This window comes from Leucoraja erinacea, chromosome 20, assembly GCF_028641065.1.
Source record: "Leucoraja erinacea ecotype New England chromosome 20, Leri_hhj_1, whole genome shotgun sequence".
Taxonomy (NCBI): Eukaryota; Metazoa; Chordata; class Chondrichthyes; order Rajiformes; family Rajidae; genus Leucoraja; species Leucoraja erinaceus.
The window spans coordinates 23,181,435-23,205,849 of record NC_073396.1 but is presented as its reverse complement, the minus strand read 5'-3'; the positions used below and the strand labels follow the sequence as shown (position 1 = coordinate 23,205,849).

The following is a 24,415-nucleotide window of genomic DNA, read 5'->3' as shown; positions in this document are numbered from 1 at the left end:
AATTTCTAAACACCAACATTCAGTTCCTGCATTTTTGTACAACAAAGCATTTTAAAATGTCAGTGCTGGAGGAACTCAGCAGTCAGGCAGCGTATGTCGAGGGAGATGGATAATCGATGTTTTGTGTTGGGAACCTTCTCCAGACTGAGCCTGCAGAACGGTTCTGACCCAAAATATCATCAGTCAGTCCGAAGATGTTTCCCGACACAAATTGTCGTCTGTGGGATCTGAAGACGTGTAAGAATGCTGGATTATACCGAAGATAGACACAAAATGCTGGAGTAACTCAGCGGGACAGGCAGCATCTCTGGATAGAATGAATGGGAGATGTTTTGGGTCGAGTATAGTTTTTAAAAAAGCTTGGCAGTGAACAGGTTAAGGACGTGCAGGTTTGTAGGTTAATTGACTTTTGTAAATTGTCCCTAAGATGTAGGATAAAATTGGTGTACAGGGTGATCACTGATCATAGACTCAGTGGGCTGAAAGACCAGTTTCCATGCTGCACCTCTAAAAACGCTGCCTGATCTGCCATGTTCCTCCAGCCATTTGTCTTTTCTTTATACTTACGCATTTTGGTTGTTACAAATCTTACCTTCCAACAAGATTCACAGAATTCCTTGACATTAACTGTACGACAGAGTGTAATAATAAATCCCGGGAGAGACTCAGAAGGCAAAGAGTTGTAGCAGACAACTGCATCGAGGACTTGCAAGGAGACCTGCGAGAATCGAAGAGATGTTAAAACAATTACTAAATTTTCACTTCAGACCAGAACACCAGTCTAAACAAAAAGCATGGCAAGAACCACATGACTTTGAAGCAACAGTGATTATCCAAACAATTAATTTCAGTTACCACATTCGCCATCAATTGAGAACAGAAGGAAGCAAAGTTCAAACCATTTCTTGCACGGATAAGTGGGCTCACTGAAGAATCATTTACTTAACTTATAAATCCTAATACATCCATATCATGCCCTCAGCCAAAACAATTCAAGCCTTTCAATGGTTCAATGATGCATTTATTGTCACATTGCTGTCACAGGAAGATTATTTTTCATACAAGCAGTCCAGTAGAGTATTGCCATACCCCCGATCCTCGATCCTCGAAATAATCCTCATGTAAGAGGCGCCATGTTTTGGCACCATTTTCAAAGTTCATGCTCCGGTTCTTATGAGCGGCACCTGTTCCAGGCAAGTCCCAGGCTGTTGTGGGGCCTCCAGCCATCTCCTTCCTTGGGCGCTGCATCCCTCTTTACACACTGCACACCTTGAGAATTTGTTTTGGTCTATTTAAAAGCGAATATATCCTGACTGCACTGATTGGATTGGAAATTCCCATCCTCAAACTGCATATATTTATTTTCAGTCTTACTGTCACCGACCATATTCTATCTCTGTCCTGCCCATTCCCTTGACATCAGTCTGAAGAAGGGTCTCGACCCAAAACATCACCAATTCCTTCTCTCCAGAGATGCTGCCTGTCCCGTTGAGTTACGCCAGCATTTTGTGTCTACCATTTATGTCTTTTCAGTCAAGCTTCATGAAAGAAATGTTGTCAGTTGAGACCATTGCAATACTTCTAATAGCTGATTGACCAATGAATCGTAAAATAACATGCCAAAGGAACAGGCCCTTCGGCCCACAATGCCAGTGCTGACTGTGATGCCAATTTAAACTAAACACATCTGCCTAAACATGGTCTTTATTCCTCCATTCCCTGCCTGTCCATGTCTAAATGCCATGTCTAAATGCCTCTTACACATTGTCCGTGTCCGTGTCTAAATGCCTCTTAAACATTGCTATCGGTATAGTGTAGTTTATTATTGCCGCTTGTACCGAGATACAGTAAAAAGCTTCACATTGTAATGAATAAATAGATCGTGAAATACATCAGGATTAACAAATAAGCAAATGTTCATACAAAATATCTGACTATAAACTTCCACAGTACATAATTTTAGTCAGATATTTAGTATGAAAATCTTGATCATGGATAGACAATGACAAAAAAGATAGATAATTTAGATGTTCTTATGACATGATTGTGCAAAAATAATGATTTTAATTATCTTGAGAGTGGATATTTGTGGATTTTGAACACATGTCAGTGCAAAATGGCCCTTGCCTGCTGCAGTGTTATAAACCAACCGAGTAAAATTTATGGGAATTAAACATTCAACTCCTTTGATTTGGCATAGAAATTCATGACAAAATGAGATTTTAAAATCATGTTATTTCGTGAATTCTTGTATGAATGGGATCAGTTTGTTATTTGGATACTTTGGCTATTTAAAAAAATATTTAGACTTAGACTTAGATCCTTTATTTGTCATTCAGACCTTTCGGTCTGAACGAAATGTCGTTGCCTGCAGCCATACATATAATAATAAACAACAAAACACACAATAAACACAAATTAACATCCACCACAGTGAGTTCACCAGGCACCTCCTCACTGTGATGGAGGCAAAAATCTTAGGGTTGCTGTCTCTTCCCTCCTCTTCTCCCTCTGTGCTGAGGTGATACCCCACCGGGCGATGGTGAGTCAGTCTCGCGGCTCACCGAGCTCCGCTAACGGGCCGGTTCAAGCTCCGCGGCCCAGGGTGGTCGAAGCTGCAGCCCTCCAGTCCAGCGGACGCAGCTGTTGCTGCGGGAGCTCCAGAAAACAGGCACCAGCCTGTGACCTGCGAGCTCCCGACGATGTCGTCCACTGGCCCGCGGCCGAGCCCCGGATTCAGGTCGCCGCCGCCAGAACGCCACCTCAGCAACCGGAGCACCGTCTAAGCCCCGCGCCGGGCCGCCTCAGCCACCGGAGCGTCGTCTCAGCCCCGCGCTGGGCCGCCCTCACCGGAGCACTGTTTCAGCCCCACGCCGGGCCGTCTCAGCCATCGGGGCACCGCCTCAGCCCCGCGCCGGGCCGCCCTCGCCTGAGCGCCGTTCCAGCCCCGAGTTGTGACGCTGTCACCGGAGCGTCTCAGCCCCGCACCGGTCCGCCCTCACCGGAGCGCCGTCCCAGCCCTGAGTCGTGCCGCTGCCACTGGAGCGCCTGAAAGCCGCCACAGCTCGAAGACGGCCAGCCTCGCGTTGGTGAGTCCTGGCTGGCTCTGCCTCCGGAGCCTCGAGGTCGATCGCAGGTTGGAGGCCGCCAGCTCCGCCATTAGGCCTCAGCGCAGACGGAGGTAGAGACGGGGGGATACGACAGAAAGAGTTGCATTCCCCTGAAGGGAGAGACAGAAAACCATGTTTCAGCCCCCCCCCCCCACACACATAACACAACCTAATAACCAAAAATTTAACTAAACAAGACAAAAAAACAACAACAAAAAAAGTAAAAACAGACGGACTGCAGGCCAGCCGCAACCGTTCAACAGCGCTGCGACTTCCGGAATTTTTTTTAGCCTTTTCTTAAGAATGGGATAGATGTTTAGATCTAGTAATTGAATTGATTTGATGACACTGATGAATTTGATTTTTTTGTTGGATATTTACTATTTGTTTTCACGTCACAATAATATTAAAGTTCTTATCTAGAGAATATCACATTTTGAATTTTCAAGGTAGTCTGGGTGTTTATTACTATTTCCGTCACGAAGGTTAATTTTGTAATAGGCTACTTAATTAGGTAATTAACTAATTATATACTTTAATTTCAGGTCATCCAAGTAAGATGTATCATATTTGTTTCAGAATGCTTCTATAATAACTGAAATTTTCATTCAGTTCTTTTAATTTTTAAGAAAGTTATGGGCTTTTATGTCAATTGACTGTCCTCGATCACAGCTTTTGTGTTAAGTTAATGGAAAAGCAATAGGGAACAAGATGCTAATTTTCGAGTATGAAAATGACCATAACCTTTTTAATACTGAAGATATGAAAGAGAATTAGGTATCAAATTAAAGTTCATTTTATGCTTTATATGATGGGATAAATTACAGGTTTGATTTTTTAAATCTCAAAATTTTGTAACATCCCATCTTTGTCTCCTCCTCTGTATGCACGAGATCCATATCCATTTGCCTATCTAAAAGCCTCTTAAATACCACTATCGCATCTGCCTCCACCCCTGACAGCACATTCCATACACCCACACTTTCTGTGTAAAAAAACTTGCTCTGCACATATCTGTTAAATTTTGCTCCTCTTACCTTAAAACTATGCCCTCTAACCCTTGAGGAAAAGGTTCTGATTGTGATATACTACTTATAATTTTATATATTTTTGATTATGCAATGCAACAAAATTCCTACTCTCAAATTTGCTACTGCAATTTGTGTTAAAAATTGCCATCCCACTTCCTAAGCAATAAAATTATTTTTAACCTCCCTGCGTTTTAGCTTTCTAAAAGTAGGTTGCAAAAACAGTTTTAGCATGTACACAAGACACATGATTTGACCTCCAGACTGAATGCTTGAATTAGTAAACAAATTCAGGAGTATCAACATCACGTTAACACCAAAGATAGATACAAAATGCTGGAGTAACTCAGCTGGTCAGGCAGCATCTCTGGAGAAACGGAATAGGTGGCGTTTCGGGTCGAGACCCTTCTTTAAACTGAGTCAGGGGAGCGCAAAACCAGAGGTATGAAAATGGTACAGAACAAATCAGAGCCAGCACTGGTAACCCAGGAAAGGTGGAGCCCACAACGATCTAATGTTGGCTTGGAAGAGGTGATAACGAAGGGATACAAACAGTGAAACTAGCAGGACGACTAGGGTGGGGGAAGGATGGAGAGAGAGGAAATGCAAGGGTTACTTGAATTTAGAGAAATCGATATTCATACTGCTGGATTGTAAGCTGCCCAAGGAAATATGAGGTGCTGTTCCTCCAATTTGCATGTGGCCCCACTCTCGGTGGAAGAGGCCCAGGACTGAAACATCAAGTGTTTACACGCAAATGCCAAAGTAATATAAATGGCTCACCTAATAGACTTGGTTTATAAATGTGCTTCGCTTACCACCTATCCACAAGTTTCACATGCAAACAAATATCCATACAAGCAATATGTCACAAAGACTTACAAGATTATTATTTTCCCCAATGTTACAGACCTTCCAAGAGATTTTAAAGCACAAAGCAATCTTTATATTACTATGCAAGGTCTGCTTGTGGGCTGAATATCCGATACCAACCTCTATATCTGTTGCCACTGTGGTCAGATTACAGAGAACACAGATCTTACTGTAAGAAAACAGAAGCATCCATTACCACGGGACACTGCGCAGATAAACAAACCAGAAAAATAAAATAAAATTGCATAATTGTTAACTATAGAAATGTTTATAATTGTAGTTTATTTTAGTATAGTTTAGTTCATCATTGTCACGTATACTGAGGTACAGTAAAACGTTTTTTTATTGCATGCTAACCAGTCAGCAAAAAGACTGTACGTGATTAGTGATTACATTCATGCCATCACCAATGTACAGATACAGGATAAAGGGAATGCCGTTTAGTGTGAGGTGAAGGTTTAGTAAAGTCTGATTAAAGATAGTCTGAAGGTCTACAATGATGTAGATGGTAAGTCAGGACTGCTCACTAGATGGTGATAGGATGGTTCAGTTGCCTGATAACAGTTGGGAAATCGTTAATTGTTGCATTTAAAAAAAAAACATGGAACATTGGGACGACATGCTCCTATTTTCAGAAGAGGGACACAAAAAATTATCATTTAGGAGCAAGATGAATTTATGCAGCAATTTGATCATTAGTACAACAGTCCAGAATTAAAAGGTTTTATTTGTCCTTTAATCAATAATAACTTTACCAATGTCAGGAGTTCTCATGTAATAACAAAGCATGAGCAAGGTTATCCTAGAACAGTCGACAACACCAGTTAGACCAAATTACATTGAAGACGAGAGAGGGTGCAGCGAAAATATACAAGGATGGCACCAGAGCTTTGGTGTGAGGGTGATCAATGAGACTGGAGATGTTTTATTTGAAATAAATGAGGATGAGGAAGATTGAATTCAGGTGTATAAAATCATGAGGGCGACATGGTGTACCGGATGGTCGCTGGTCGGCATAGACTCGGTCGACCAAGGGGCCTATTCCTACGCTCTATCTCTGAAATGTAAAGCCAGAGGGAAGGGTATAGGTAGGAGGGAAGGGGACATGATAGTGGAAATAATGGGGGTCCACTCCACTAGAGGGGGGGGGGGGGGGGGGGAGGATGTTAACCTCCCTTAGGCAATGGGCCACAGACTATGTAATCAGAGCCTGTAATCATACACAGATGAGAAGAATTGAAGCAACAATACAGAATTCCTGCAGCTTCAACTGCCCTCAATGCAGCGCAACCAAATGTTTCAAGAAATAACCTTCTCGCTTACTGTACTATTTGGGCCACAATCTGGTCCAAGTAGCAACTGTTGAATTTGACCAGGTTGACAAGCACCTCCAGAAAGTCCACCGTCAGACCAATTTCCATCCATTTGAGAACAAACGAGGCTTTAACAAACACAAAGACAAAATTAGATCAACATCTGCAGTTCCTTTTTATTACAATTATTACGACAGGATTTTTTTGTTGCCCAATCCTGATATATAGTCAGGTACCCTTGGGATCAGGTCAGGTAATAAGCCTCTACGCAAGATGTTGCTGTAAATATGCTTACATAATTGCGATTATGTTTGTCAATTCACCATAACTGCCTTTGAATGATTTTAATCAGACATAGTGTGTCAGAATAATTTTTAGGAGGTCTATATAATTTTCTTAAGTAATGAACAATTTTCCTTTACCATAATTTTTTTTTAAAACAGATGATTCACAAATATGTCAAGCAATTTGCAAATAACAGATAGCATTCTACAATTTATGAGAGCACAAAACAAATATTTAAACATTATTAATGCAAAAACCAATACTAATCAAAATGTCTATTCTCTGTTGATCTAATGCCATAAAATTATGAATTTGCATCAATAACTACGCCTTTAAACCCTTTAAAATATTTCAACATCACCCATGCTATTCTAAAGATTTTTCTGAATGCTTTCTAACAGTCAGTAAATTGGAGACGGTGCAAAGAAGATTTACAATTCTGGGACTGAAGAGTTTGAGTTAAAAGGAGATGCTAAATAAGTTGTTCTTTCTTCCTTGGGGCTTAGGAGAGTGAGAGGTAACCTTTGAGGTACATAAGACCATGCGGGGCACAGATAAAGTGTGCGGCCATAGCCTTTACCCTTGGATAGGGGGCCTAAAACTAGAGGGCATAGCTTTAAGGTGAAAGGAGAAAGATTTCAAAGGGACCCAAGCGACAACTATTTCACACTGATGTTTAGCTTAGTTTGATTCAGAGATACAGCGTGGAAACAGGCCCTACGGCCCACTGAGTCCACACTGACCAGCGTTCACTAATACGCTAGTTCTATCCGACACACTCGGGACAATTTACAGAAGCCATTTAACCTACAAACCTGTACATCTTTGGAACGTGGGAGGAAACTGGAGCACTCGGAGAAAACCTATGCAGTCACAGGAAAAACTAACAAACTCTATACAGACAGCACCCATAGTCAAGATCAATCCCGGGTCTCTAGTGCTTAAAGCAGCAACTCTACCACTGCGCCACTGTGCCACCCCAGACATGGACTGTACATGGAATAAGCTGCCACAGTTTTTCCTGTGACTGCATAGGTTTTCTCCGAGTGCTCCAGTTTCCTCCCACATTCCAAAGGTGGGTAAAATTACTTGGACAGAAAAATGGATAGGAAAGGAATAGTTTGAAGGGATATGGGCCAAGCGTAAGAAAGTGAGTCTAGCTCAGTTAAGCAACTTGGTCACCCTGGACAAGTTTGGTTGAAGGATCTGTTTTTGTGCTGTCTAGCTCTAGGACTTGACAACAAGCCACACATACACAGGTCTTCTTCCAGATAGGTGATGTCTTTTCCATTTTCCGTTAGTGCTTTGAAAACGTCAAGTCTCTCATGCAGATCACTGTTCATAGGGTAATCCTTGATAACACGGAAAAAGTGTGCTCGCATTGGTCCAAGTCTTTCCCCCTGGTTATACAAGTAAAAGAGATTATATAAATTAAATACAATATTTGCTCTTACTTACTCAGACATGCAAAAAACAGAGAACAGGTTTGAGTCAATGTCAGAATTGTTGCATCTGAATTGAACAACATCATGGGCTGTTTCAAACTAAAATAATATTTTCTTATTTTGATGGATACTTTGTTTTTTATGAAGTGTTTTTTTACCGGTAATTAACTGTAATAGGTCAGCCCGACAGCACAAAAACTATTCAATAATGGGTCACATATAGGGATAAACTGTTCATATTATAAATTAGATAGTACATGTGCACAATTCAGGTAAGACCTAGGCACAAGGAACTGGCGATGCTGCAATCTTGAGCAAAAAACACAAAAACAGCGTTCAGGCAGCATCTTTGGAGAACATGGATAGGGAACGTTGTGTGTCGGGACCCTTCTTCTTCAGACAAGTAAAACCAATTTTGTTACAGACTGTGGCAAAAAATGGCGGCTTGGAGGTTTCAAATTGATTGATTGAACAATATAGCATGTAAACAGGCCCTTCAGTCCACATCGTCCATGTCAACCATTGATCATCCGTTCACACTAGTTCTATGTTATCCCATTTTCTTAATCGCTTCCTGCACGCTAAAGAAAAATTTACAGAGAACAAGTAGCCTACAAACCTGCTCGTCTTTGGGATGTGGGAGGAAACCAGAACACCCAGAGGAAACTCACTCGATCACAGGGAGAACATGCAAACTCTACGCAGACAGTACCCGAGGTTAGAATCGAACCCGGGTCTCTGGCACTAGGGGGCAGCGCCCAATGACATTACGGATATAGCATATTGGTAGAAACTTATTCCCTGGGTGCCCCGGTTTCCTACCACACTCCAAAGATATACGAGTTTGAAGGTTAGTTAGATATTATAAATTGGCCCTAGTGTATAAGATAGTGCTAGTGTACGGGTGATAGCTGATCAGGGCAGACTCAGTGGGCCAAAGAGCCTGGTTCCACACTGTATCTCTCTAAACTAAACTAAATTAAACTAAACTAAACTAAGCAAAGAAGTCTCAAGGAGCAATTTCAATTCCAAGCAATTCTAAGCAATTCAAAATGCAGGCAATGATTTGGTCTTGATCCAAATAGCTCCACCTTACCTGTCCCTGAATAATAGCTTTCATTAACTGCAGTACTGTGAGTCTGGCCTCCGAGGGCTGATCATCCGACATCAAGTCAGCCACTGCCTGCCACACAGCCTCCACCGCATGCTAAAAACCACACAATAAACAAAAGGGTATCACTGGCACATGAGACAGAACAGAAACTATTCCAGTGCAGTAAGTAAACGATCAGCAGAAATCTTTTGAATGAGAAGACTGAATACTATAGTGTCAACAGAAAAGAAAGGGGCATAAATAGAAGCAAAGAATCATGAATACAGGAGGCAATTCAGTCCATTGAGTTAGTGCCAACTCTTTGACTAAGCTATCCAAAAGGTTTCTGTACCACGGCCTAGCCTCAAAGTCCTGCAAATGTTTCCCCTTCATACTGTATATTCAGTTCCTTCTGAAAGGACACAATAGTACAGACAGCACGGTGGCGCTGCTGGTGAAGCTGCTGCCTCGCAGCGCCAGGGACCGGGGTTCGATCCTGACCTCAGTACTGCCTGTGTGGAGTTTGCACGTTTTCCTTGTGATCTCGTGGGTTTCCTCTGGGTGTTCAGGTGTCCTCCCAAGTCGCACGGTCGCGTGGGCTTGTAGGTTAATTGGCCTCTGTAAATTGATCCAAGAGTGTCGGGAGTGGATAAGGAAGTGTGATAACATAGAGCTAGTGTGAACGGGTGACTGATGGTCAGCATGGATTCGGTGGGCCAAGTGGCCTGTTTCCATGGTTTGACTCTAAAAACTCACAACAGCCATCTGAAGACAATGCAACCCAAGTCATAAATCATTGCCTATGTATGTATGTATAAAATCACATGGGGAATAGATAGGCTGAATTAGGTAGTTTTTGTTGCCCAGAATAGGGGAATCAAGAACCAGATGACATAGGTTTAAAGTGAGAGGGACAAGATTTAATAGGAACCTGAGGGGCATCTTTTTCCACTCAAAGGATAGTGGGTATATGGAACGAGCTGCCAGAGGAGATAGTTGAGGCAAGTACTATCACAAAATACATTTGGACATATGGATAGGAAATGTTTAGAGGGGTGTGGGCCAGGCAGGTTGGACTTGCATAGATGAGGCATCTTGGTCGACATGAAAAAGTTCCGTGTTGTATGACTATTTCCTGTTCTGGGAGAGATCATTCTTTTAGTAACACTACTTTGAATCATCTAAATAGCAAATCTTAATAGCTCATCTTTGAAGATAAACACTAACATTATGTATTGCTGAACTATGAAAACTTGGATGAGCTGCATAAGACCATAAGGTGCAGAATTAGGTCATTAAGCCCATCGAGTCTATGGCTGATCTATTTTTTCCTCTCCACCGCATTCTTCTGCTTTCTCACCATAACCTTTGATGCCCGATCCTAATCAAGCACCTATCAATCAGACCTGCCATAAAAATACGTATTAGTCGGCATTCACAGACGAATGTGGCAATGAATTTCACAGATTCATCACCCTTTGGCTGAAGAAATTGCTCCTCATCATCATTATGAAGGTACATATGGAGGACATGGACAAACAGTTCTTACCTCTTCAAACTTCCTGGTCCTGGCGAGCTCACAAACATGTCCAATGGTTTTTATTCTATTGTAGAGTCCGCTCTCTATATTCAGTTCCTGAGGCAAACAAGCAAGAAAAGCACATTCTCTATAAAAGCATTCCAGGCAGAACAACAAGAGCTCTGAAAAATGAAACAGGATAAGGTCTCCAGTTCAAAATCTTCTCCCGGTCACTCCCTTTTCTACCCTCTCCCATCAGGCAAGGTAAATAGAGGTTTGCAAACACATACCTCCAAATTCAGGGACAGTTTCTTCCCAGGTGATATCAGGCAACTGAGCTGTCCTATCACCAACTAGAGAGCAGTCCTGACCTCCCATCTATCTCATTGGAGACTTTTCATGCTATCTTTAATAGGACTTTACTGGATATAATCTTGCACTAAACGTTATTCCATTTATCATATATCTGTATAATTTGGATGGCTCGATTGTAATGTCCAATCGGACTTTATCTTCCACTAAACATTTATCCTGTACACTATGGACGCCTTGATTGTAATCATGTATTGGCTTTACACTGATTCAGTAGCTCAGTGCACATGACAATAATAAAACTAACACTTAAATTGAATACAATACCTTTAATATTTCGAATGTGATGATGAACTCTGTGGGCTTGGATTCCGTTTGCTTGGTGTTAATGCGGGGACCAATGCCCAGAATACTTTTGACTCGTTCACGAAAGGACGAGTCTTTGCTCGGAAGCTTGGACATGATCGCCGAGGCCAGTCTTCCCTAAACTGGAAAAAACTGCCCATTAGTGCATTAGCCTGTTGTACAGATCAATGATGGAACGTGTTTATCCATCCATTCGCTATCTTATTCCAAACTCCAAGTTATGAGCAAATTGAAAAGAGCGGCACAGAGACACAGCAGTAGGGTTGCTCCTTACAGTGCCAGTGACCCGGGTTTGATCCTGACCATGGACGCTGTCTGTCTGGAGTTTGTACATTTTCCTGTGACGGTGTGGGTTTTCCCCGTGTGCTCAAGTTTTCTCCCACACTGCAAAGACGTAAGATGTTTGAAGGATAATCGGTTTCTGTATGGTTGCAAATTGTCCCCAGTATGTAGGATAGTGCCAGTGTGCGGGGTGATCGCTGGTCGACATGGACTCGGTAGGCCAAAGAGCCCGTTTCCACTGCATCTCTAAAGTCTAAAGTAATTCTCAGGACCTCCAAATTGTAATCACATACAACTAGCAACACAAAGACGCACTTTGGATGTTGCAGTCCACATTGATTGAGCAAGGCCATGCAACTAATACCCTCCAGTTCGTACCAGTAGATAAAATTAAATTAAAATACCACATCTTTTAATTGCAGTGCTTCGTAGAAGCGCCTTGTACATTCTCCAAACTGCAGCTTTCCACTGCAAACTCACAAGATACTCACTCAGTCACAGAGAGAACATACAAACTCCACACAGACAGCACCAAAGGTCGGAATCGAACCAGGACTCTGGTGCTGTGAGGCAGCAACTCCACCAGTTGTTCCATTGTGCCATCCCTATGTGCCCACTATGCCGCCCCTAAAGAGTAAGTGGTTTATTGGAAAGCGAGACACCAAAAAAAATCCAATCTGCGTTTTAAAATAAGGATACTGCTGAACTGAAAACCAATGTGAGTAGACAAGCACAAAAGTGGTGAAGGGAGGAGGAATATCATTTATAAGAGTCAAGAGTGTTTTATTGTCATATGTCCTGAAACGGAACAATTACTTGCAGCAGCACAACTGTTAACACCATAATAAACAGCAAAAAAAGTTCAGTGCATATATACACACACACATACACTATATTTAGTGTATGTATGTGTGTGCATGCACATATATCTATATATATATATATGTCAGGGCTCTCACTTAACTTTTTTTCGCTGTTGCCATCCGGGCAACCTAGGCGGATTTTTAGGTTGCCGAATGACAGTTTAGGTTGTCATTTAAGACGGCTTGCATGACGCGTGTGATAATGTGCTCGGACGAAGTGCGTAGTTACCAGTCGGAATTATGCTCAATGAAGCATTCACATATTATTTCTGCTTCAAACTAAACATATTTACCAATCAAGACACGATTTATACCACAATGACATGCAGCAAAATTGTAATACAGTATCTCAACTCTTTTTACACGTTGCAATGAATGCAATTTCTATTATTTCTTTCCACTTCCAAACAAAAATGTGGTTGGATTATTCAGCGTATGATCAACCTGTGTCAATAAATCCTGGATCATGGTAACATATATGCTTAACCATACACACTACAGATTGATGCAAGCATGTTTTCTGTGAAGGACCGAAAATTATCATGACATGGCCATAGCATGGGTCTTTTCCTCTTGAATCTTCAATCATCAATCTCTGTTGTGCCCAGTCACAGCAAGGTAAGTTGATAAAGAATTGAATCGATCTGTTTGACACCTTTGAAGACACAGTAACAACAAGAGGGGAAAAATAGATACATAATATATCTCTTCTGCTCTAGGATTTTGTAATTTAAAAGAAATAAAGAGAATGGAAGTGTACTTTGATTTTATTTTTCTTGTAACATACTTGTTACTGTATTATTATTATTATTATTACCAGACCAGACTATACCATACTTTTGAATGTACATAGTACCTCTTTTTCTCTGTGCCCAATAAGAAGATGAGTCATGGAAGTAGGTGACTATATTGAATCAATCATGGAACTTGGCAAGTGAGATTGCCCAGAAGGGCAATAAAAATGGCTGAAGTGGTTATTTATTTTATTTTTGTTTGGGGGGGATATCAACTTTAAATGAACAGAAACATTATATTTGTGAGAACTTGTGTAACTTTTCTGCTTGATATTTAAACCATCTCTTGAAAAGCAAAGTAAAGACAGAGCTGTTCAAATACATCTAAAAGTGGTGGGTGGCACGGGTACATTGACAACATTGCCTATACCTACTTGCCGATTTATTTCGGCGACTGAGGAGCGTCTCACTGACGCCCGTAAAACCGTCACTGACACTCCGCAGTCGCTGAAAAAAATCGCAAAGTGGCCCTTTAAGGGAACAACAGCAACAGAACAATTTGCAGCAGTGTCAAGCGCCAATCCGCTACCTGAACCGCTGGTTCACAAACAGGCAGCAACTCCACAGGGCAAGGCAGGAACTCTCCGAGAAATGCCGGCACTGTTTGCATCAGGCCGTCCACTGTCCACATCAGCCAAGCTTTCCTTCGTTTGCCAAGCCAGGCAAAACTACATGGCTTTCAGGTTGCCCGGCAGGACTTTAGGTGGCCATTGGCACCCGGGCAACTGTTAATTTCGATCCCTGCATGTATATATATATCTATATATATATATATACACACACACAAATACAAACATGCAAGGACAAAAGCAATGCTCCCAAGTCTCTGCAGTTCAGAGCCTATTTGAGGTTGGAGTATTTAGTAAACTGGTTGTAGGGGAGAAGCTGCTCCTGAACCTGGATGGGATCCAAATTATCTCATTCTATGCTGCAACAATTCTATACCAACAGCCAGCAGGTTCAGATTGATCAACTCCAGAGTAATTTCAAGTCACCCCTTTATTGAAGATGTTACATCTTGAAATGTTTTCATGCTTGCTCCACTCATTTTGACCACCCTTGTGAACACAAACTGGGTTATTTACAAGTAGGCTTTTGTTTAGAGCAGACCAAGTCTGCCTGTTTGGCAGTGAAAAGTGTTTACCAGAGAGTGGCATGAGCAAGGGCCAAGACAAAAATTGGTTCGTTTGACCTAATGGTTCTTTAAATATTTATACAGACCAAAAAGATGACATACAGCATGATTAACTTTTTTTTGTATTCATTTCCTTTTCTACCCTTCACTTCATAGAATATATATATATAGTGCCCTCCATAATGTTTGGGCCAAACATTTATTTATTTGCCTCTGTCCTCCACAATTTGAAATTTGTAATAGAAAATAATCACATGTGGTTAAAGTGCACATTGTCAGATTTTATTAAAGGCTATTTTTACACATTATGGTTTCACCATGTAGAAATTACAGCTGCATACATAGTCCCCCCATTTCAGGGCACCATAATGTTTGGGACACATGGCTTCACAGGTGTTTGTAATTGCTTGGGTGTGTTTAATTGCCTCCTTAATGCAGGTATAAGAGAGCTCTCAGCACCTAGTCTTTCCTCTAGTCTTTCCATTGCCTTTGGAAATGTTTATTGCTGCTTATCAACATGAGGACCAAAGTTGTGCCAATGATAGTCAAAGAAGCCATTGAGACCGAGAAACAAGAATAAAACTGTTAGAGACATCTACCAAAATCAACTGTTTGGAACATCATTAAGAAGAAAGTGAGCACTGGTGAGCTTACTAAAACCGGCAGGCCAAGGAAGATCTCAACAGCTGATGACAGAAGAATTCTCTCTATAATAAAGAAAAATCTCCAAACGCCTGTCCGACAAATCAGAAACACTCTTCAGGGGTTAGATATAGATTTGTCAATGATCACTGTCTGCAGAAGACTTCATGAACAGAAATACAGAGGCTACACTGCAAGATGCAAACCATTGATTAGCCTCAAAAATAGGATGGCCAGGTTACAATTTGCCAAGAAATACTTAAAGAGCAACCACAATTCTGGAAAAAGTTCTGAGGGCAGATGAGACGAAGATTATCATATCAGAGTGATGGCAAGAGCAGAGTATGGAGGAGAGAAGGAACTGCCTGGGAACGAGAGAGACACTGAAAAAGTACTTTAGAAATTGACAGCAGAAAAAAAGCTGATTTGGAAAAAAAACAGTCCTGGAGAAAAGTAAACCTGCTTCCAATTAACAACTGTTTCTTAAGAGCAAAGCAGTAGGTTTTATTGCCAATGGCCATCGAAATTGACAAGCAATTGTTCTGTTGACACGTGCAAAGATACTGTATGAAACAATGTAACATACAGCCTTTGGCATTTTTATCCATTAACCATTTTAGCTTGCAAAAACAAGCTTGTTTAAAAAACAAACCTTTGTTTTTGAAAATCCTGCAGGAAAAATAAATCATATTGTCTGAATCTCACAAGCTACTGGCACCCTCTCACCCCTTTTCCCCGTTGACAAAATTATTTTTTGAATGAGATTTTCTACAACACAAGGTTATTTGAAACCTCCCAAAATGGCCATGTGCTGTTTGCAAATTACTACTCACTTGGAGCTCAAACTGAATGTTTTATACAAGGATAGCGAGGCACTGTTCCACTTTGGAAATTCCTTTAATCCAATACATGCTGTCTGCGAACCACATCTCCAAAAGGATTTGAGGGCGGCACGGTGGCGCAGCGGTAGAGTTGCTGCCTTACAGAGCCGGGTTCAATCCTGACTACGGGTGTTGCCTGTACGGAGATTGTACGTTCTCCCTGTGACTGCGTGCGTTTTCTCCGGGTGCTCCAGTTCCCTCCCACACTCTAAAGATGTACAGGTTTGTAGGTTAATTGGCTTCGGTAAAATTGTAAACTGTCCCTAGTGTGTAGGATAATGCTAGTGTACGGGATAATCGCTGGTCAGTGTGGACTCAGTGGGCCGAAGGGCCTGTTTCCATGCTAAATCTCTGAAAGTCTCAAGTCTAAACAGATAATTATGTAACAGGTTCTATCACCATCTTGCAATCCCAAACATCAGAAAAATACAGTGTTCATAGGTTCCGCTATAATCTCTTGGATTTGAGAGACTTTAGCTACCTCTTCCACATTGACCTTGGTTGTACGTTTTTAGGAAGCAGCAATTCCTTGGCAGTTAATCAAGTAAAAAACAGCAACATTTATCTCCAGTAATGAGTTACTTGTTCTAGCTTCTCCTCTCCTATAGCATTTCTGATCACGGAGTGTCAGCAACAGATCATGAGGAAAAATTAGACGGCAATGCAGTAATTGAAATAGACATCACACGGGTGATTCCAATTTGCATAACAGTCTAACCTGCATGCAGTTTGATACATAGAGAGATACACAGCATGGAAACAAGCTAATTAACCCACCAAGTCCAAGCTGACCATCAGTCAATCATTTAGACTTTAGAGATACAGCGTAGAAACAGTCCCTTCAGCCCACTGAGACCATGCCGACCAGCGATCACCCCGGATGCTAGCATCAGTGGCTGAATGGGAGAAGCCAGAGGGTAATGGTGGATGGCTGTTTATCGGGTTGGAGGCAGGTGACTAGTGGGGTGCCTCAGGGATCTGTGTTGGGTCCTTTGTTGTTTGTCATGTACATCAATGATCTGGATGAAGGTGTGGTAAATTGGATTAGTAAGTATGCAGATGATACCAAGATAGGGGGTGTTGTGGATAATGAAGAGGATTTCCGAAGTCTACAGAGTGATTTAGGCCATTTGGAAAAATGGGCTGAAAGATGGCAGATGGAGTTTAATGCTGATAAATGTGAGGTGCTACACCTTGGCAGGACAAATCAAAATAGGACGTACATGGTAAATGGTAGGGAATTGAAGAATACAGTTGAACAGAGGGATCTGGGTATAACCGTGCATAGTTCCTTGAAGGTGGAATCTCATATAGATAGGGTGGTAAAGAAAGCTTTTGGTATGCTAGCCTTTATAAATCAGAGCATTGAGTATAGAAGCTGGGATGTAATGTTAAAATTGTACAAGGCATTGGTGAGACCAAATCTGGAGTATGGTGTACAATTTTGGTCGCCCAATTATAGGAAGGATGTCAACAAAATAGAGAGAGTACAGAGGAGATTTACTAGAATGTTGCCTGGGTTTCGACAACTAAGTTACAGAGATAGGTTGAATAAGTTAGGTATTTATTCTCTGGAGCGCAGAAGGTTAAGGGGGGACCTGATAGAGGTCTTTAAAATGATGAGAGGGATAGACAGAGTTGATGTGGACAAGCTTTTCCCTTTGAGAATAGGGAAGATTCAAACAAGAGGACATGACTTCAGAATTAAGGGACAGAAGTTTAGGGGTAATATGAGGGGGAACTTCTTTACGCAGAGAGTGGTGGCGGTGTGGAATGAGCTCCCAGTGGAAGTGGTGGAGGCAGGTTCATTGGTATCATTTAAAAATAAATTGGATAGGCATATGGATGAGAAGGGAATGGAGGGGTATGGTACGAGTGCAGGCAGGTGGGACTAAGGGGGAAAATAATTGTTCGGCATGGACTTGTAGGGCCGAGATGGCCTGTTTCCGTGCTGTAATTGTTATATGGTTATATGGTTATATGGTTATTATCCTGCACACTAGGGACAATTTACAGAAGCCAATTAAGATACAATGACCCCACAACCCCAGGGAGACAATTGCACCCCACCCCAAGATCAGCCCCCCATCCCAGGGAGATCTGCAGCCCATCCCAAGGAGAAATCAATGCACCACCCCAGAGTGATCAATGCACCCACCCCAGGGTGATCAATGCACCCACCCCAGGGTGATCTACACTCCCCCACCTCAGGGTGGGGGGAGGGGTCCCATCGCCTGCCCCGCCCCCTCCCGTGTGCTCCCTGCACCCAGCGCCCACCCCTCGGCCGTCCCGCCGCCCGGCCTCTGACCCTGACCCTGGACCGCGCCGCGCCCGGTGGTGCCCGGCAGGCGGCTGTCACTCACCCCGTCGCCCGCTCCCCCGCTCCCCGGAGCCGCCGCCTCACTCTGCCATTGCACCGGCTGCAGGCCCGACCCTCCCGGAACCGACCTCACCGCGGCTCCCTACTTCCGCCTGCGCGCCCGAGGAGCCTCCTGGGGGTTGTAGTCCGATTGTAGTTTAAACACAGAAATGTTGCATTCAACTTAAAAGTCAAGTGTTTCATTGTCTTATGTTCAGAAATTCTTATCTGCAGCAGCACAAGAACTATGTAAATATAGCACTCTGTAAAACCCTTAATAAACAACACATAGTTGTATGAATACTCAAAATAAATTTAGTGTATGAGATGCTGCCTATTCCGCTGAGTTATTCCAGCATTTTGTGTCTACCTTCGATTTAAACCAGCATCTGCAGTTCATTCCTACACATATTTATACTAAACCTCTATATTTGTATATATGCACACATACGCGCACACATAATATATATCTATTTGTGTATATATATATATGTGTGTGTATGTGTGTGCATATATGTATGTGTGTATATATGTATATACACATATTATTGTTCGTACATTTGTCTGTCTGATTTATGTAAATCAAACAGACAAATAGACAAACAATAAAAGTGCAAAGTCAAAAAATGCTGGAGTAACAGCGATTCAGGCAGTATCCCTGGAGAAAAATAGATAGGTGATGTTTCCTGGCCCCTCTTCAGACTGATTTTAATATATTGGTATTATATTATTTTATTTGCTTTTATTATATTAAACATTACAGTAACCAATTATGGTGTATGGGTCAGCATTTATTATCCATAAAACTATAAGCTGTTTGATTATTCTTTCTTCCCATTTTTCCCTCATTAAACATAATTTGCCAACTTTGTCTATTTTCTTCATCTATGAATATCTTTAAAAACATTGCTTTAATTATAATTTTATTGGAAGCAATTGTACAAAAAAGAATGACATAACACTTCTACAACTTTAGCAAAACTTCAATTTTAACATTTTACAAACAGAATATTAAATTGAAATAAGAAAAAAGAGAGAAGAAAGGAAAGAGAAAGAGAAAAAGAAGGAAAAAGAAGGAAGAGGAGATATGTCCGTCGACCCACCCATGCGCCCGCTCACCCAGCCTTACAATCGGTTTTGAGTTTGTGTTCAACCATTGTATTGTTCAAGAAATTCAATAAAAGGGGACCATATATTTAAAAATCAATCTGGTTTGTTAGTCAAGCCAAACTTAATTCTTTCTCGATGTCGTGTCTCTGTCATTTCTGTAATCCACATCTTCACTGAGGGGACTGTTGACTTTTGCCAAAATTTAAGTATAAGTTTTTTTGCTGATATTAGGCCGTAATCGAGAAAGCGTCTTTGAAATACCGTTAGTTTGACACATGCCTCTGATATTCCCAGTATTATCAGTTTGGGGTCTGGTTCTAGAGGAATTTTCAGTGTTTTAGAGGTAACATTAAAGTCTTCCGTCCAAAAATGTTCTATATTTGTACATAGTACAAAAGTATGGGTTAAGGTGGCTTCTTGAGAATGACATTTGTCACAAAGGGGGGAAACACTGGGGAAAATCTTGCTCAATTTGGTCTTTGAGTAATATAGCCTGTGCTGTACTTTAAACTGTGTCAGGCAGTGTCTGGCATTTAAAGAGCAATGATGTATGTATTGTCGGCTTTCGTCCCATATATCCTTGGAGATGTGTTGACCCATCTCATCCTATGAACGCCTATAAATCTCAGATGATGGAGTGTCGATGTTTTGGAGGGCATTGTAAATGTGGGATATCTTCTCTGTATCTGTATGTCTATTCAAACATTCATCGAGTATGTCTGGAGCTACAGAGGAGCAGTCTTGTCTATATGTTCTCACGTAATCCCTAACTTGGAGGTATCTGAAAATGTTATTGGTGTTCAGCTCGTATTTCTCCTGCAATTCTTGAAAGGAGGAAAGAGTCCCCTTCTGATAAAGGTCTCCCACAGTATTGGTTCCCTGATTCTTCCAATGAACAAAAAACACATCTAGGGTAGAAGGTTTAAAAGAGGGATTATTTGCAATGGGGAGAAGGAGAGACATGTTTCATTGTGAGACTGAGTTTCAACTGATCTATGAATATTTCTCTGAAAACTGCTTGCCTTCCCACCTATTTTACCATCTACAAATAACAACATTGTGGTTGAGAATCGGCCATAAAAGTATTGATTGCAAAATCATTTTGGGAAGATTTATTTCTGCTAAATCATTGTCCTCTTTAAATATAACAGAGGGGAAGAAGCTTTTCCTGAGTCTAGTGGACGAGTTTTCAACCTTCAGAATCTACTGCCCAATGGGACCAGGGCGACAAAGAAATGACTGGGGTGGGACAAGTGTTTGATCATGTTAGCTGCTTTCTTGGGGCTAACATAATCAAGGATCTAACGTACCATGATCATTCCTTCTTCTCCTTTCTCCAATCCAGAAGAAGGTACAGCATCCTGAGGTGCGTGCCAACAGACTTAGAAACAGCTTCTTCCCCTCTGTTGTCAGACGTCTGAACAATATTCCACACGCCGGAGTATTGTCCAACCTACCTCATTGCTGACAATTGATGTTTTCTCTCGAACTGTTACACTACAATAATGAGAACTATATTCTTTACTCTGGTATCATTTCCTTCACTACCTTTTACATGTGTATGACTTGATAGTCAAGGGCCGAAAAACCCGGGGGGGGGGTGGGGGGCAGAGGGGACACGTCCCCCCCATGTTTTGAGAGGTGGGGTACATCCCCACCAAGTTTTTGTGATCCGGATTTTAAAATCTCCGCTTTCCGCAAGACAGTGGGGGTGAGTCCAGACAGGGCTATAGGTTAACCCGGTGAGACAGGCAGAGTTGAGCTGCATTTAGCACTGGATTGAGCCTCCGAAGCCTCGCGTGTGTGTGTGAGTGTGTGCATGCATGCGTGGCCGCCAAAAAATTGTGTCCCCCGTCCCCTCCATGTTTTGATAGCGAGTTTGTATAATATTATCTTATTTGATTACTTAGCACACAAACGAAACCCTGTGACTGCACCTCAATACATAAGATAACAATAAGCCTAAACCCAAAATAGGAGTATGTAGAAAAAATGTCACAAAGTGCTGGAATAACAGCAGTTCTCTGGAGAAAGACACGTAACTCAAGCTTCTGTAACTGGCAGCAGAAGGAATGGGTGGCATTTAGGGTCGAGACCCTTCTGGAGAACATGGATAGGTGATGTTTCAGGTCGAGGCTCATCATCAGACAGTTCAATTGAACCTATAAATTTTCAATAAAACTGAAATGGAATTATTATCCTGAACTTACTGGAATATCATACAATACTACACTCAAAAGGTCATGTTTAACGGTTGTCAGAACGGATTGCAATGTTGATTCAAAAGAGACAGCTAGGTTCATCAAAGTTAAATTATAGAAAGGATTTTTCAACAATAGTCCATGTGATCTATCCTTGTACACAAGCTGTTCCAACTGATCAAATGGACAGAGTTTCAATGGGAGTCATTTTTTGGTTGCTGCCTTTTTGTCAACACAAGTTCCTTCAAAGCACTAACAAAGGCCTTTAAAAAAGATGTCAGCAGTAGGAGCAAAATACAGAGTTGCATTCAGGTGAGAAGCAAAAGCGCAATCATTGGAAGCTAGTTGAAAATAAAAAAATAAAACTGCAGATGCTTGAAAAATTGAATTAAATGCTTTTCTGTTTATATTTCATAACGATTCCAAGCTTGCTTGAAACTCACAGTAATAAATATTATTAAGCTTCTGCTTAATGCAAATGGATATCTGTGTCTCTCTTACATATAACATTGAAAATGCCTCAGAAGTATTTAATTTGTGGTAAAGGAGTTTAGGTCATCCTAAGGTCATGGCAGACAGTGCATAAATCCGTTCATGCGTCACATAATTTCAATCCATTTAAATTAGAGGATTCAATGTCATGCTGTGTGAGCATACAATTTACAATAGTCCATGTGATCTATCCTTGTACACAAGCTGTTCCAGCTGATCAAATGGATGTTGGCTGCAGCTAGATCAGGAAGACACACTCAGATAACTGATGCTTTAGAGTATATATTTCTCAAGAATACAATAAAATCAAATGAATGGGAAGAAAGTGAATATTAATTCGATGAGAAAGAATATTCAGCCTTTTAAGATCATATACAGTTTACTTTTGAATACAAAGTGTTGGAGTTACGCAACAGGTCAGGCATCATCTCTGGAGGAAACGGATATGCGATGTTTCGGGTCGGGAGCCTTCTTCAGATTCTTGGGAACAGATGTGGCAAAATTGTGAGGATGCAGCAGAGACTGGGAATTTGAGAAATTAGTTTAGTTTAGTTTGGAAAAGCAGTGTAGAAATGGGTCCTTTTTTCCATGTCAACCATCGATCACCCATTCACACTAGTTCTATATTATCCCACTATGTTATCCCACTTTCTCATCTACTTCACACACATTAAGGGCAATTTTGTTTTTACCTAGGCCTACAAACCTGCACATTCGTGAGATGCAGGAGGAAACTAGAAAACACAGAGGAAACCCACACGGGCACAGCGAGAAAATACAATCTCCGCAAACATAGCATCTAAAGTCAGGATCAAACCTGGCTCTCTGGTGCGGTGAGGTAGTAGTTCTAACAGCTGTGCAAATGTGCCAACCAAATGACATGTTTATCGTCTGTACCTTCCAGATGACATGAGATTTTTGTTTTTTTTATTTTTCGCACACTATTTATTTATTTTGTCTTGTGGAATTTACATGTCATTTAGGTTGAATTTACCTATACTTTTTTTTGTGTTGTCCGAGTCCATTTGCCTGTGATGCAGGTGCAAGCAAGATTTTCTTTGTACCTATTCCTCACCATATTTGGGCACGACATTAAACTCACCTTGACTTGATTTAATTACACAAAGTCATCCTTACTAACATTTAGTTTTGTTTATTGTCACGTGTACCAGGGTATAGTGAAAAGTTTTTTTGTTGCGTGCTATCCAGTCAGAGGAAAGACTGTACATGATAACGATCGAACCATCCATAGTGTACAGATACAGGATAATGGGAATAATGTTTAGTGCAAGATAAAGTCCAACAAAGTCCGATTAAAGATATTCTGAGGGTGTCTAATGAGAGTAAATCAGGTCCTTGAATCTGGAGCTCTGCGTTTTCACACTTCTGTACCTCTTGCCTGAAGGGAGAGGGGAGAAGAGGAAGTGACCGGGGTGAGACTTGTCCTTGATTATGCTGGTGGACTTACAGAGGGGACGTGAAGTGTAGATCAAGTCAATGGAAAGGAGGTGGTTTGTGTGATGGTCTGAGCTGCATCCACAACTCTCTGCAATTTCTTACGGTCTTGGATCCCCAAACCATGCTGTGATGCATTACTCCTCTACTAATGCATCTTAATCTTCCAATCCAGAATTGGTTGAATGGATTCAGAACTGGCCTATTGATAGAAGATAGAGGGTTGTGATGGAAATTGTGATTTTCCCATTACAAGAAGGGTGTAGAGGCTTTGGAGAGGGCGCCGAAAAAGTTTAGCGGAATGCTGCCCTGATTAGGGGGAATTAGCTCCATGCAGAGGTTGGTCGAACTTGGATTGTTTAGACATTGAGTGTCAAAATGTCAAAGACTAGAGTATAACTTTATGGTGGGATTTAAAAGTGGAATAACATAGAACTAGTGCGAACAGGTGATCGCTGTTCAGTGTGAAATCGGTAAGCCAGAGGGCATGTTTCCATGCTGTATCTTTCAATCAATCAATCAATCAAGAGTGTTATGCTTGAACAGTCTTATGGACTCAGGATGCACGGAAACAAGCCATACAGCTAAACTTGCCCAAGACGACCCATCTACCCTAGTCCCACCTGCCTATGTTTAGCCCATATAACCCCCATTACTTGTCCAAATATGTTTTGATGTTGCTCTAAAAACTGCCACAACTCCTCTGGCTTGTTTCTATGCTGTTTCTGTAAACTAAACTAAACCAGGCATTTCATTAAACTTCCCCCGAGCTATTATTATAGTAACAGTGAATATATTCTAATAGATAGTGTGGATAAAAGAAGCATGGGCTGTGTGTACAGGGATAGCGCAGCAGG

General features: G+C 41.5%; 1 protein-coding gene across 8 annotated transcripts in view; it reads right to left on the bottom strand.

The window, feature by feature from the left end:
• tsc2 (TSC complex subunit 2) overlaps positions 1 to 18,385 on the bottom strand; it is a 92,443-nt gene extending 74,058 nt beyond the window's left edge. For 3 of the 8 annotated variants that reach the window (XM_055651663.1, XM_055651665.1, XM_055651666.1), the window contains exons 1-7: positions 11,306 to 11,713; positions 10,697 to 10,783; positions 9,151 to 9,261; positions 7,865 to 8,009; positions 6,335 to 6,452; positions 5,132 to 5,180; positions 593 to 718 (exon numbers count right to left, since the gene is read on the bottom strand). In XM_055651663.1, coding sequence (XP_055507638.1) covers positions 593 to 718; positions 5,132 to 5,180; positions 6,335 to 6,452; positions 7,865 to 8,009; positions 9,151 to 9,261; positions 10,697 to 10,783; positions 11,306 to 11,440 — 771 coding nt within the window. In that variant the 5' untranslated portion in view covers positions 11,441 to 11,713. Of the gene's footprint in view, positions 1 to 592; positions 719 to 5,131; positions 5,181 to 6,334; positions 6,453 to 7,864; positions 8,010 to 9,150; positions 9,262 to 10,696; positions 10,784 to 11,305; positions 11,715 to 18,304 lie in introns of those variants that run through there. The other 5 variants (XM_055651660.1, XM_055651661.1, XM_055651658.1 and 2 more) reach the window with 4 other exon arrangements.
• Positions 18,386 to 24,415: the final 6,030 nt, after the last annotated feature.